This window comes from Rhinatrema bivittatum, unplaced genomic scaffold, assembly GCF_901001135.1.
Source record: "Rhinatrema bivittatum unplaced genomic scaffold, aRhiBiv1.1, whole genome shotgun sequence".
NCBI classification, from domain to species: Eukaryota; Metazoa; Chordata; class Amphibia; order Gymnophiona; family Rhinatrematidae; genus Rhinatrema; species Rhinatrema bivittatum.
Genome location: NW_021820528.1, coordinates 1774 through 15682, shown reverse-complemented (window position 1 = coordinate 15682; position 13909 = coordinate 1774). Strand labels below are relative to the sequence as shown.

The window sequence follows — 13909 nt, the reverse complement described above, 5'->3', positions numbered from 1 at the left end:
GTGTCAGGAGAGGAAGGCATGGGTCTGTCTGAGAGGAGAGGGGGAGAGGGCTGTGTGTCAGGAGAGGAAGGCATGGGTCTGTCTGAGAGGAGAGGGGGGAGAGGGCTGTGTGTCAGGAGAGGAAGGCATGGGTCTGTCTGAGAGGAGAGGAGGGAGAGGGCTGTGTGTCAGGAGAGGAAGGCATGGGTCTGTCTGAGAGGAGAGGAGGGAGAGGGCTGTGTGTCAGGAGAGGAAGGCATGGGTCTGTCTGAGAGGAGAGGGGGAGAGGGCTGTGTGTCAGGAGAGGAAGGCATGGGTCTGTGTGAGAGGAGAGGATAGGAGGGGGAGGGCTGGCTGTCTCTGCGGTAGGAGCGGAGGTGCTCTCCTCTCTCTCTCTGTCTCTCTCAGTTCCTGGTAGTGATTGTGACATACCCTAAGTCTCCCGTCATCCATTGCTTGCTGTCCAGCCCTCTCTGTCCCTCCCAGACCTGGAAGCTCCAGCAGTTTCACTTCTGGCAGGAGGCAGCAGTTTCCTGCTTTACAGAGTTTGAAGAGGTCCAGGAAGGTGGGGCAACCCTGGATATCCCCAGGCTGGGGCGGGTGACCTGAACGAGCAGCCCTCTCCCCTCCTGCCCTCGCACCAGCACAGACGAGGGGCCCCTCTGATTCCCTGGGATGACTGCAGCTCGCGGCCTTCCTCTGCACGGGGCTTTGCTGTTGCTGGCTCTTCTCTGGCTCTTCTCATCCTCTGCACCTGCTCAGGTAAGATGGCATAAAGTTAGGGGGAACTTAGGCTTAGCATTCACTTGTTTTAGCCACAGAGCGTCAGGGGTGATGGCCCTGAGATTTCATTGACTTGATCTTTGCTGTTATTGACATTTTATTTTCTTATATTCCACAAAATCTACTTACATGTTCACTGAGGATCTCAGCAATACACACCTACAATTCAAACACACATCATACAAAGAACATATATATATATGACAAAATAATAATGCTGCTGCTCATCTCCAACAAAATAACCTGGAATAAAACATCCATATTTCAGCCAATGGGAAATACTATGTAATTGTTCTCAATTCAAAGTTTATTTGGTACAGGAATGGAGACTACAAATGCCCTTGTTTACGTCTCCTGCAGTTTTGCTTCTCGTACAGTAGGAATATTAAATAGCTTTGCATCTGCTGAATGCAAGGATGGAACAGGAATGTAATTTATCCTCCTTAAACTGTGGGTAAATTCTCTCTCTCATCAGATCCTCTTACCATCTTTGCGATTGTAAAACTCAAATTGACTTTTTTAGGAACTCCTAAATGTAACAAATGTTATTAATCTAGATAAAAGAAATGCCTGCAGCATGGCTGTAAAATTGAATTGATATTGACTACGTCCCGGTGGAGATGGCATGGGATACGCACGAGGCATCTCTGAAGGAGTGGTAGAGATGAGGCTACGCTGGCCGAATGGTCTTGTCCCTGCCATCATATTTCTATGTTTCTCATGGCACAGGACCGTTATAAATATCATCGGTCTGATGTCACAAGTCACCTGTTATCCCATCCCTCTGATGTAACACAGCCTTCTAAAGGAAACTAGTAACATAGCAATGATGGCAGAAGAAAACAAATACTTCATCCACTCTGCCCAGCAAGTTTCTTCTGACAGCAACTGCTGCTCTGTGCCGGTTACCCCCAAGAGCAGTAATATTAACAACCAAAACCAAGCAGCAGTCACAGCCATAACAGAATTACTGCAGGGTGAGCAGGCTTCCTGATAATCCATGCAGTGCTGCTGCTGCTGCTGCAAGGGGCTTTGCTTTTGGACTTAGCTGTAGAAGCAGTCCCGCGCTTGTTCTATAATATCTAATATCTAAAGTCAGGGCCCAGCGTTGGCTGCTGTCTGAATCCAAGCCCCCCCTCCCCTGATGCTGCAGCTTCATGTAAATCATGTAAGCGCGTAATGATTGTAAGCCCTTGTGCTGTGGCAAAGCTGATTCGGCCCACTAGGCCCCCGCTGACAGCAGGCAAAGACACCATGGTCTGGGACAAGCTGCCCCATTCCCCGCAGGTTCAGGGGAAGGGCATAGGGAGTCCCGAGGGGGACTGAGAGTCAGGGCAGGCAGCAGGCAGGGTCCAAGCAGCAAGCAAGGGAGTAGCCAAAGTCTGAAGCAGAGGTCAGAACTGAAGAATCAGGACAAGACAGACAAGACCCAGAAGACAAGGCAGGCAGAAAGCGAGAGGCAACAGAGACAGGGCAAGACAGGTCAGCCTGAAAGAGATAAGTACTGCAGGCAATGCTGGAGACCCTTGCTGAGGCGAAGAGGTGAAGTCTTGGCTGGGTTTAAATACCCATCCCCATGACATCATCAGGAGTCTCCTGCTAAGTGGATTCCTGCCTAGAGTGACCAATGTCCAGTTCTAGACCAGACAGACCAGTTTTCAAACTAATTGTACAGAGTCTGCTTATAAAGATAACCAGTTAGCAACACTGACCCATCCCCAATCTGGCAGACCCCATCACCCCCATCCCAGTGGCCCTAGGAGGAAGGAAGCCATCACTCAGTTGTTCCAGTCAACCTCTCCACTCCCCTGGGTGTGAGGAGCAGATGCTTTGGCCAATCAGTCGCAGGGGTGCGCAGCCAATGGCAGGAGGTACAGGCCAGGACTAAAGGTTTATGTATCTGTGACAATAATGGACTGGGGAACCCACGGAGTGGTGAAGAGTTAAGCTAAGGGATGATTGGTGATTTGCCAAGAATGAAAACAGGTGGGAAGAAGAAATAAAACTAGGGCAGGCTATGGAGACCCCGGATGACATTGCATTAGACTCAGATCCATCTTCAGCTTGCCGCCAGGTCCAGGTGAATCTCGTGGGGAGAGACCTGGCCTGAGGGAGAGGGGTGTGTGTGAGTGTGTGAAGGAGAGAGAGAAACAGAGCATGAGCATGTGTATGCGAGTCAGCATGAATGTGAATGGGAGTGAGAATGTGTGTGTATGAGAGAGTGGGAGAGAATGTGTGTGTTTGTGTGAAGGAGAGAGAAACAGAGCATGTGTATGTGAGACAGCATGTATGTTAATAGGAGCGAGAATGTGTGAGTATGAGAGAGTGGGAGAGAAGGTATGTGTGTGTATGTGTGTGTGTGTGTGTGTGTGTGTGTGAGGGAGAAAGAGAAACAGAGCATGAGCATGGGTATACGAGACAGCATGTATGTGAACGGGAGCGAGAATGTGTGTGTATACGAGAGTGGGAGAGAATGTGTGTGTGTGTGTGAGGTAGAGAGAGAAACAGAGCATGAGCATGCGTATAAGAGATGGCATGTATGTGAATGGGAGTGAGAATGTGTGTGTATGAGAGAGTGGGAGAGAATGTGTGTGTGTATGTGAGGGAGAGAGAGAAACAGCATGAGCATGTGTATATGAGACAGCATGTATGTGAATGGGAGCGAGAATGTGTGTGTATGAGAGAGTGGAAGAGAAGGTGTGTGTATGTGTGAGGGAGAGAGCAACAGAGCATGAGCATGTGTATACGAGACAGCATGTATGTGAATGGGAGCAAGAATGTGTGTGTATGAGAGAGTGGGAGAGAAGGTGTGTGTGTGTGTGAGGGAGAGAGAAACAGAGCATGAGCATGTGTATGCGAGTCAGCATGTATGTGAATGGGAGCGAGAATGTGTATGTATGAGAGAGTGGGAGAGAAGGTGTGTGTGTGTGTGTGTGTGTGTGTGTGTGAAGGAGAGAGCAACGGAGCATGAGCATGTGTATATGAGACAGCATGTATGTGAATGGGAGCAAGAATGTGTGTGTATGAGAGAGTGGGAGAGAAGGTGTGTGTGTGTGTGAGAGAGAGAGAGAGAGAAACAGCATGAGCATGTGTATACGAGACAGTATGTATGTGAATGGGAGCGAGAATGTGTGTGTATGAGAGAGTGGGAGAGAAGGTGTGTGTGTGTGTGACGGAGAGAGAGAGAGAAACAGAGCATGAGCATGTGTATACGAGACAGTATGTATGTGAATGGGAGCGAGAATGTGTGTGTATGAGAGAGTGGGAGAGAATGTGTGTGTGTGTGTGTGTGTGTGAGGGAGAGAGAGAAACAGCATGAGCATGTGTATACGAGACAGCATGTATGTGAATGGGAGAGAGAATGTGTGTGTATGAGAGAGTGGGAGAGAAGGTGTGTGTGTATGTGTGAGGGAGAGAGCAACAGAGCATGAGCATGTGTATACGAGACAGCATGTATGTGAATGGGAGCAAGAATGTGTGTGTATGAGAGAGTGGGAGAGAAGGTGTGTGTGTGTGTGTGAGGGAGAGAGAAACAGAGCATGAGCATGTGTATGCGAGTCAGCATGTATGTGAATGGGAGCGAGAATGTGTATGTATGAGAGAGTGGGAGAGAAGGTGTGTGTGTGTGTGTGTGTGTGTGTGAGGGAGAGAGCAACAGAGCATGAGCATGTGTATATGAGACAGCATGTATGTGAATGGGAGCAAGAATGTGTGTGTATGAGAGAGTGGGAGAGAAGGTGTGTGTGTGTGTGTGACGGAGAGAGAGAAACAGAGCATGAGCATGTATATACGAGACAGTATGTATGTGAATGGGAGCGAGAATGTGTGTGTATGAGAGAGTGGGAGAGAAGGTGTGTGTGTGTGTGTGAGGGAGAGAGAGAGAGAAACAGAGCATGTGTATACGAGACAGTATATATGTGAATGGGAGCGAGAATGTGTGTGTATGAGAGAGTGGGAGAGAAGGTGTGTGTGTGTGTGAGGGAGAGAGAGAGAGAAACAGAGCATGTGTATATGAGACAGTATATATGTGAATGGGAGCGAGAATGTGTGTGTATGAGAGAGTGGGAGAGAAGGTGTGTGTGTGTGTGTGTGAGGGAGAGAGAAACAGAGCATGGGTATACGAGACAGCATGTATGTGAATGGGAGCAAGAATGTGTGTGTATGAGAGAGTGGGAGAGAAGGTGTGTGTGTGTGAGGGAGAGAGAAACAGAGCATGAGCATGTGTATACGAGACAGTATGTATGTGAATGGGAGTGAGAATGTGTGTGTATGAGAGAGTGGGAGAGAATGTGTGTGTGTGTGTGTGTGTGTGAGGGAGAGAGAGAAACAGCATGAGCATGTGTATACGAGACAGCATGTATGTGAATGGGAGCAAGAATGTGTGTGTATGAGAGAGTGGGAGAGAAGGTGTGCGTGTGTGTGTGTGTGACAGCATATCAGGGGAAAAGTGTGTATGAGTGTGAGTGAAAAAGAGAAAATGTGTGGACATGTGTGAAGCAGAGAGTGAATAGCGGGAACTGGATGCAGAATGGTTGCAGGTTCAGGGACAGTGGGAGTAAATTTATGCAAATAAGTGGGAGGGCACACTCCCTCCCCAACGTCCTGAAGTGTTCAGTCCAGATGTATGGAAAAGTTGGCCACCCTATTCCTGCTCTGGGTCCTTAAGAGGCACTGTGTGGCACACGTGCACACCTAAGGAGGCAGCAGGGTCAGTGTGGCGGACTGTGGAAAGGCTGCAGCCAGCCAAATGTAACAGGATCCCAAAAATATTACACAAGTACAGAGCGCTCTCTCCTTGTGATAGAGCCTGGGGTACTACACACATGCAGGCTGATGCAATATCGGTGCACTCCTAATGCGCACCGATCCACCGCTCCCGAGCGTCTGATTTAATATTTAAATGAGCTGCCACGGTAAAAAGGAGGCGGTAGGGAGAATTGTGCATCCAGGAAAGAAAGCTGTCAGTGGGAGTTAGGAAAACGGATGCTCATTAATTGAGCTCCGGGGCAGACGTTACGTTTTGAGAGTACAGATGTACCTGTCGGGAGCACTTTTTTTTTTTGCATAGGTGGGCAATAGCTAAAAGCCTCATCAACATGAATGTACATGTGATGAGCTCTGTGCTGGTTTGGATGTGCTTTTTGGACATGCTTATCCCATTATTGCACGTCCAAAATACGCATCTAACCGTGTGTAAAGCCGTGCGCTCGGCTGAGCATACTACATCGCATCAACCTGATACGGAGCTGTCTCTCAGTTACTGACCAAGCATGCCAACACACAGAGCTGTCTTCCCTCTAATACAGCCCAGCTATGCTATACATACACACACTAAGCTGTTTCTCCCTGTAAATCAGTCCAGGCATAAGAACATAAGAACAACATGCCATACTGGGTCAGACTAAGGGTCCATCAAGCCCAGTATCCTGTTTCCAACAGTGGCCAATCCAGGCCATAAGAACCTGGCAATTACCCAAACATTAAATAAATCTCAAGCTACTATTGCTTATTAATAGCAGTTTATGGATTTTTCCAAACCTTTTTTAAACCCAGTTACACTAACTGCTGTAACCACATCCTCTGGCAATGAATTCCAGAGCGTAACTATGCACTGAGTGAAAAAGAATTTTCTTCAATTGGTTTTAAATGTGCTACTTGCTAACTTCATGGAGTGCCCCCTGGTCCTTCTATTATATCTGAGAGAGTAAATAACCGATTTACATTAACTTGCTCAAGTCCTTTCCTGATTTTGTAGACTTCTATCATATCCACCCTCCAAACTGAACAGCCCTAACCTCTTCAGCCTTTCCTCATAGAGGAGCCGTTCCATGCCACTTATCATTTTGGTCGCCCTTCTCCCCACTTTTTGCAGTGCAGCTGTATCTATCCTTTTTGAGATGTGATGACCAGAATGCGGTCTCATCATGCACTGATACAGAGGCATTGTGACATCCTCCGTTTTATTTTCAATTCCCTTCTTCATAATTCCTAGCATTCTGTTTGCTTTTTTTGATCAGCACAGCACACTGAGCCAACGATTTCAATGTCTTATCCACTATGGCACCTAGATCTTTTTCCTGGGTGGTAGCTCCTAAGATAGAACCTAACATCGTGTAACTACAGCAAGGGTTATTTTTCCCTATATGCATCACCTTGCACTTATCCACATTACATTTCATCTGCCATTTGGATGCCCAATCTTCCAGTCTCACAAGGTCCTCCTGCAATTTATCACAGTCTGCTTGTGATTTAACTACTCTGAATAATTTTGTATCATCCGCAAATTTGATCACCTCACTCGTTGTATTCCTTTCCAGATCATTTATAAATATACTGAAAAGCACCTGTCCAAGTACAGATCCCTGAGGCACTCCACTGTTTACCCTTTTCCACTGAGAAATTGACCATTTAATCCTACTCTCTGTTTCCTGTCTTTTAACCAGTTTGTAATCCACAAAAGTACATCGCCTCCTATCCTTTGACTTTTTAGTTTTCTTAGAAGCCTCTCATGAGGGATTTTGTCAAACGCCTTCTGAAAATCCAAATACACTCATCTACCAGTTCACCTTTATCCACATGTTTATTAACTCCTTCAAAAAAATGTAGTAGATTTGTGAGGCAAGACTTCCCTTGGGTAAATCCATGCTGGCTGTCTCTCATCAAACCATGTCTACCTAAATGTTTTGTGATTTTATTCTTTATAACAGATTCCATGATTTTTCCCGGCACTGAAGTCAGGCTCACTGGTCTATAGTTTCCCGGATAACCCCTGGATCCCTTTTTATATATCGGAGTTACATTGGCCATCTTCTAATCTTTAGGTATATTGGATGATTTTAATGATAAGTTACAAATTAATTGTAATAGATCTGAAATTTCATTTTTTAGTTCCTTCAGAACCCTGGGGCATATACCATCCGGTCCATGTGATTTACTACTCTTTAGTTTGTCAATCAGGCCTACCACATCTTCCAGGTTCACAGTGATTTGGGTCAGTTCATCTGAAACATCACCCATGAAAACCTTCTCCGGAACCGGTATCTCCCAACATCCTCTTCAGTAAACGCTGAAGCAAAGAAAATGTTTAATCTTTCCACGATGGCCTCTTGGAGAAGAGACAGCTGAGGGGGGATATGATAAAGGTGTTTAAAATCATGAGAGGTCTAGAACAGGTAAATGTGAATCGGTTATTTACTCTTTCGGATAATAGAAAGACTAGGGGGCATGCCATGAAGTTAGCATGGGGCACATTTAAAACTAATTGGAGAAAGTTCTTTTTCACTCAACGCACAATTAAGCTCTGGAATTTGTTGCCAGAGAATGTGGTTAGTGCAGTTAGTATAGCTGTGTTTAAAAAAGGATTGGATAAGTTCTTGGAGGAGAAGTCCATTACTGACAAGGCTCTGGCAGCACTGCTGCTTTACTGTCTCAGGAGATAATGTTAACTCCTGTGCTGATTTCTTTTCTAAACTATGCACCTTGCAGCTCTTCCTTTCACTTCACAGGAAGGAGGGAGTTACCCCTGTCTTTCTCAGCACCAGTATTCTTTGACTCATTGCTTTACTGGAGAGGGAATGGTGTTTGTGCTGACACTGCACCAAGCATGAGAGGACTCTGGCAAAAGGTCCCTCTGCAGGTGTAAGGTGGCTGTAAAAAATCATGGTGTGTGACACTCCTGGATCCTGGCAGACCTACAAGCAGAATAGGTGTGATACGGCACATAACATCTGATGCAGGAGTCACAGAAACTACAAGCAGAATAGGTGCGATACGGCACATAACATCTCATGAAGGAGTCACAGAAACCTGCAAGCAGAATAGGTGCGATACGGCACATAACATCTGATGTAGGAGTCACAGAAACTACAAGCAGAATAGGTGCGATACGGCACATAACATCTCATGAAGGAGTCACAGAAACCTGCAAGCAGAATAGGTGTGATACGGCACTTAACATCTGATGCAGGAGTCACAGAAACTACAAGCAGAATAGGTGCGATATGGCACATAACATCTGATGCAGGAGTCACAGAAACCTACAAGCAGAGTAGGTGCGATACGGCACATAACATCTGATGCAGGAGTCACAGAAACCTACAAGCAGAATAGGTGCGATACGGCACATAACATCTGATGCAGGAGTCACAGAAACTACAAGCAGAGTAGGTGCGATACGGCACATAACATCTGATGCAGGAGTCACAGATCCTACAAGCAGAGTAGGTGCGATACGGCACATAACAAGGTTAGGGCTGTTCAGCTTGGAGAAGAGACGGCTGAGGGGGGATATGATAGAGGTCTTTAAGATCATGAGAGGTCTTGAACGAGTAGATGTGAATCGGTTATTTACACTTTTGAATAATAGAAGGGCTAGGGGGCATTCCATGAAGTTAGCAAGTAACACATTTAAGACTAATCGGAGAAAGTTCTTTTTCACTCAACGCACAATAAAGCTCTGGAATTTGTTGCCAGAGGATGTGGTTAGTGCAGTTAGTGTAGCTGGGTTCAAAAAAGGTTTGGATAAGTTCTTGGAGGAGAAGTCCATTAATGGCAATTTTACTTAGGGAATAGCCACTGCTATTAGTTGCATCAGTAGCATGGGATCTTCTTAGTGTTTGGGTAATTGCCAGGTTCCTATGGCCTGGATTGGCCACTGTTGGAAACAGGATGCTGGGCTTGATGGACCCTTGGTCTGACCCAGCATGGCAATTTCTTAGGTTCTATGTTTGTGTATAGAAACCTTGGAGATATTTAAAAATTTCTATCATTCCTACCTGCTTTTCTCCCATTGTAATATATGCCACTACCTGCCAGAAATGTTCCTCTGCTCTCTACAAATACCAAAAGATCAGTCCCTAATGAAAATAACAGTTGAATATAAGTCTGACATTAGAAACAGCAACTTCCAGAAACCAATAGAAGAACATTTCAACCTTCAGGCTTCCAGGACATTCTCTATCTGACCTTAAGGTTGCCAAAATCCTGCACAACAACTTCAGGGTGAAACTGCTGAATTGAAATTCATCAAAAAAGTCCTCCTAGTTCTGAACAGTGACAATGGCTTCAGAACTCACTACAACTACCTATGAACTTAACTATTAGCAGATCATTCTGTCTTTTCACACTTGTCAGTAGGCTATACTATAATGTTATTAACACACTCTTCACACTATGTTCTGCCTAATCCAATACCTTCTCTTTGTTCTGTATATATTTCACTCATCTCCTTCATGCATCTGAGGAAATGGATCATTCTGTCCTCCAAAGCTCATGCTTCAAGGTGTCACTGGATTCCTATCATTGTACTACAATAGAGTAACACAGCTATCCCTCTGAAGATGTTATACCTCCCCTTATCTCACCTTTCCTCTCTAGGGTATACAGGTTCAGATCTTAACTCTGACCCCATATGCCTTAGAGCGAAGACCACTGATTATTTTTGTAGCTACCCTCTGGAACAACTCCAACTGGATTATATCCTTTTGAAGGTGTGGTCTCCAGAATTGTACAAAATATTCCAATGAGGTCTCACCAGGGACCTATACAAGGGCGCTATCACCTTTTTTCTGCTGACCATTCCTCTCCTTATGCACACACTCTGTAATATAGTCCTGGTATACTGCACACACATAGAGCTGCCTCACCCTGTAATGGAGTCTGGGAACATTACAGAAAGCTGCCTCAGCCTGTAATGGCACCTAGGTATAATACACACACAAACATAAGGAAATACTGGGGCTTGTTTTTATAATGTTTTATTATTTTTACTGTTTTATATATTGTTTATATTGATATGTCTGTTACTTTTAACTTATGGTTGTTATATTGCGTACCATCCTGGGTTTCGGTAATGGCAGTCTATAAATAAACAAAAATAAAATAAACAAATAAATGAAACAAACCTGTCTCTTCCTATAATGGAACCTGGGTATATTGTACATACACAGCTATCTCTTCCTATAATGGAACCTGGGTATATTGCACATACACAGCTGTCTCTTCCTATAATGGAACCTGGGTATATTGCACATACACAGCTGTCTCTTCCTATAATGGAACCTGGGTATATTGCACATACACAGCTGTCTCTTCCTATAATGGAACCTGGGTATATTGCACATACACAGCTGTCTCTTCCTATAATGGAACCTGGGTATATTGCACATACACAGCTGTCTCTTCCTATAATGAAACCTGGGTATATTGCACATACACAGCTGTCTCTTCCTATAATGGAACCTGGGTATATTGCACATACACAGCTGTCTTTTCCTATAATGGAACCTGGGTATATTGCACATACACACTGTCTCTTCCTATAATGGAACCTGGGTATATTGCACATACACAGCTGTCTCTTCCTGTAATGGAACCTGGGTATATTGCACATACACACTGTCTCTTCCTGTAATGGAACCTGGGTATATTGCACATACACACTGTCTCTTCCTGTAATGGAACCTGGGTATATTGCACATATACACTGTCTCTTCCTGTAATGGAACCTGGGTATATTGCACATACACAGCTGTCTCTTCCTATAATGGAACCTGGGTATATTGCACATACACAGATGTCTCTTCCTATAATGGAACCTGGGTATATTGCACATATACACTGTCTCTTCCTATAATGGAGCCTGGGTATATTGCACATACACAGCTGTCTCTTCCTATAATGGAACCTGGGTATATTGCACACACACAGCTGTCTCTTCCTATAATGGAACCTGGGTATATTGCACATACACAGCTGTCTCTTCCTATAATGGAACCTGGGTATATTGCACATACACAGATGTCTCTTCCTATAATGGAACCTGGGTATATTGCACATACACAGCTGTCTCTTCCTATAATGGAACCTGGGTATATTGCACATACACAGCTGTCTCTTCCTATAATGGAACCTGGGTATATTGCACATACACAGATGTCTCTTCCTATAATGGAACCTGGGTATATTGCACATACACAGCTGTCTCTTCCTATAATGGAACCTGGGTATATTGCACATACACAGCTGTCTCTTCCTATAATGGAACCTGGGTATATTGCACATACACAGATGTCTCTTCCTATAATGGAACCTGGGTATATTGCACATACACAGCTGTCTCTTCCTATAATGGAACCTGGGTATATTGCACATACACAGATGTCTCTTCCTATAATGGAACCTGGGTATACTGCACATACACAGCTGTCTCTTCCTATAATGGAACCTGGGTATATTGCACATACACAGCTGTCTCTTCCTATAATGGGGCCCACGTTTATTATGCACACTGAGCACTGAAGGTTGGATGCTTCATTGGAGGCTGAATGCATTGTTGGAGGAGGTCCCAGGACACATTTTTACCTCCTTTTTCGCTTTCTTATTGTCTTCCCCAACTGAGGTTAAGAAGGAAGAGTGCCTGAAGGCAACCAAATATTACCTGGAAGAAAATGGATTGTGTTGTTCTCGCTGCCCCCCAGGTAAAAGCAGGATGTCCCTCCTACAGAGGGGTTTACTGGCACCTGTAGGGTAAAGGGAGGAGAAGCAGCAGGAAAGCAGCATGTGATTTCGGGTATGTACCTAGGGGTAGGTGAGGAAGAGACAGCAGGAGAATGGCAGGGAGGGAAAGCTGAAATGAGGACAAACACCAGAGTGTGTGGGAGAAAGGGAGGAACATATGAGAGATGGGCAAGATGGCAGGAGAGTAGCTGGCTGTGTGGGAGGGTAAGGAGCTGGGATTTGTAGACAGAAGATGTGAGAGGGAGGAGAGACTGCAGGGTGTGTGTATTTTTGTTTTGAGGAAGTCTCTTTCCTCCCAGGACACTATGCCAGTGAGAAATGCAACCCTGAGAAGGACACAGTCTGCCTCCAGTGTGCAGATAACACATTCACTGAATTCTGGAATTATGTGCCAGCGTGCTATCGCTGTTCCCGCTGTGACACTGGTGAGTACATGAGAGGGGCCTGCTGTGACACTGGTGAGTACATGAGAGGGGCTCGCTAGAAACCAGCGAACAGTGCACAAGCAGCTCTGTGCATTAGAACTGACACACAGGGAGGTAATGACCCCCTGAGAGAGCTAAGGCACAGGGGATTCCCCTGAGGTCACACACAGTCAGCAAGAGATGGGGAATGCTCCACTGAATGTGGCTAAAAGGTCACACATTGTGCAACTACAGGTGTGCTTTTCTTTATTGACATTTGATATTCCACAAGTTATAATCAAAATGGAAAGTTAAATTCTTAATGCAATAGTGCAGAATTAATAATCCAATAGAGAAGACAGGGAGGGAATTAAAGAGAGATTAGAGGTGTGCAGGAAATCATTCGATCAATTATTGGGGGGTTCCATGGGAGAGTAGAAGATCTTCCACGGTGATGCAGCTGCTCACCCCCCTGCTGAGATTAGCCACACTGAGCAAGGAGGATGTTCAGACCTATTAACACAGTTAAAATGCTTTTTATCCACATAAATCAGTGACGTTTTGAAGGTCAGAATCCGAGACACAGCCGGGATCAGAGCTGGGGCACAGGGAAATAAAGTGATTGCCTCCGACGTCACAGGCACCTGGTGCGACTCCCTGGGAGTCAAACACAAGGCACACAAGTTGTCAGGATGCCCATTTGTCCTTCTGGTATAAACTAACCATTGTTCCATCTTCCTCCACAGTCCTAGGCTTTGAGGTGGCTCTACCTTGTAATTTCACCCACAAGACTAAATGCAGCTGTATGAATGGCACACACTGCGTTTCTGGAGACACACCAGGGGAATGCACCCACTGTGAAGCTGACTCAGAATGCCCACCTGGGAAGGAGGTTTCCAGCCCAGGTCAGAGTGCACAGCTGCTGCAGAAAACCATATCCTAGGTTCTCTTGCATTGTATAACCCTGAACTGTCCCCAGAACACTCCCTGCTCCTAGACTGCACTCTCCCCAAAACTGCAATCTCATGAGTCCCACACACACTGCACCCACACTGAGCTCCTCTGCTACTACAGGCTCATGAGTCTCATTCACTGACCCACACTGAGCTCCTCTGCTACTACAGGTTCATGAGTCTCATTCACTGACCCACACTGAGCTCCTCTGCTACTACAGGTTCATGAGTCTCATTCACTGACCCACACTGAGCTCCTCTGCTACTACAGGT

The 13909-nt window shown here is 45.5% G+C and overlaps 1 protein-coding gene across 2 annotated transcripts; it reads left to right on the top strand.

Annotated features, from left to right (window-relative positions):
• Nucleotides 1–298: 298 nt before the first annotated feature.
• LOC115081701 (tumor necrosis factor receptor superfamily member 3-like) lies at nt 299–13588 on the top strand (the record flags this gene model as incomplete). Of its 2 annotated transcripts, none has more annotated exon segments than XM_029586120.1 (4): nt 299–741; nt 12167–12239; nt 12579–12704; nt 13430–13588. In XM_029586120.1, coding segments are annotated over 4 exon segments (445 nt in total), but the record flags the coding sequence as incomplete, so codon positions are not given.
• Nucleotides 13589–13909: the final 321 nt, after the last annotated feature.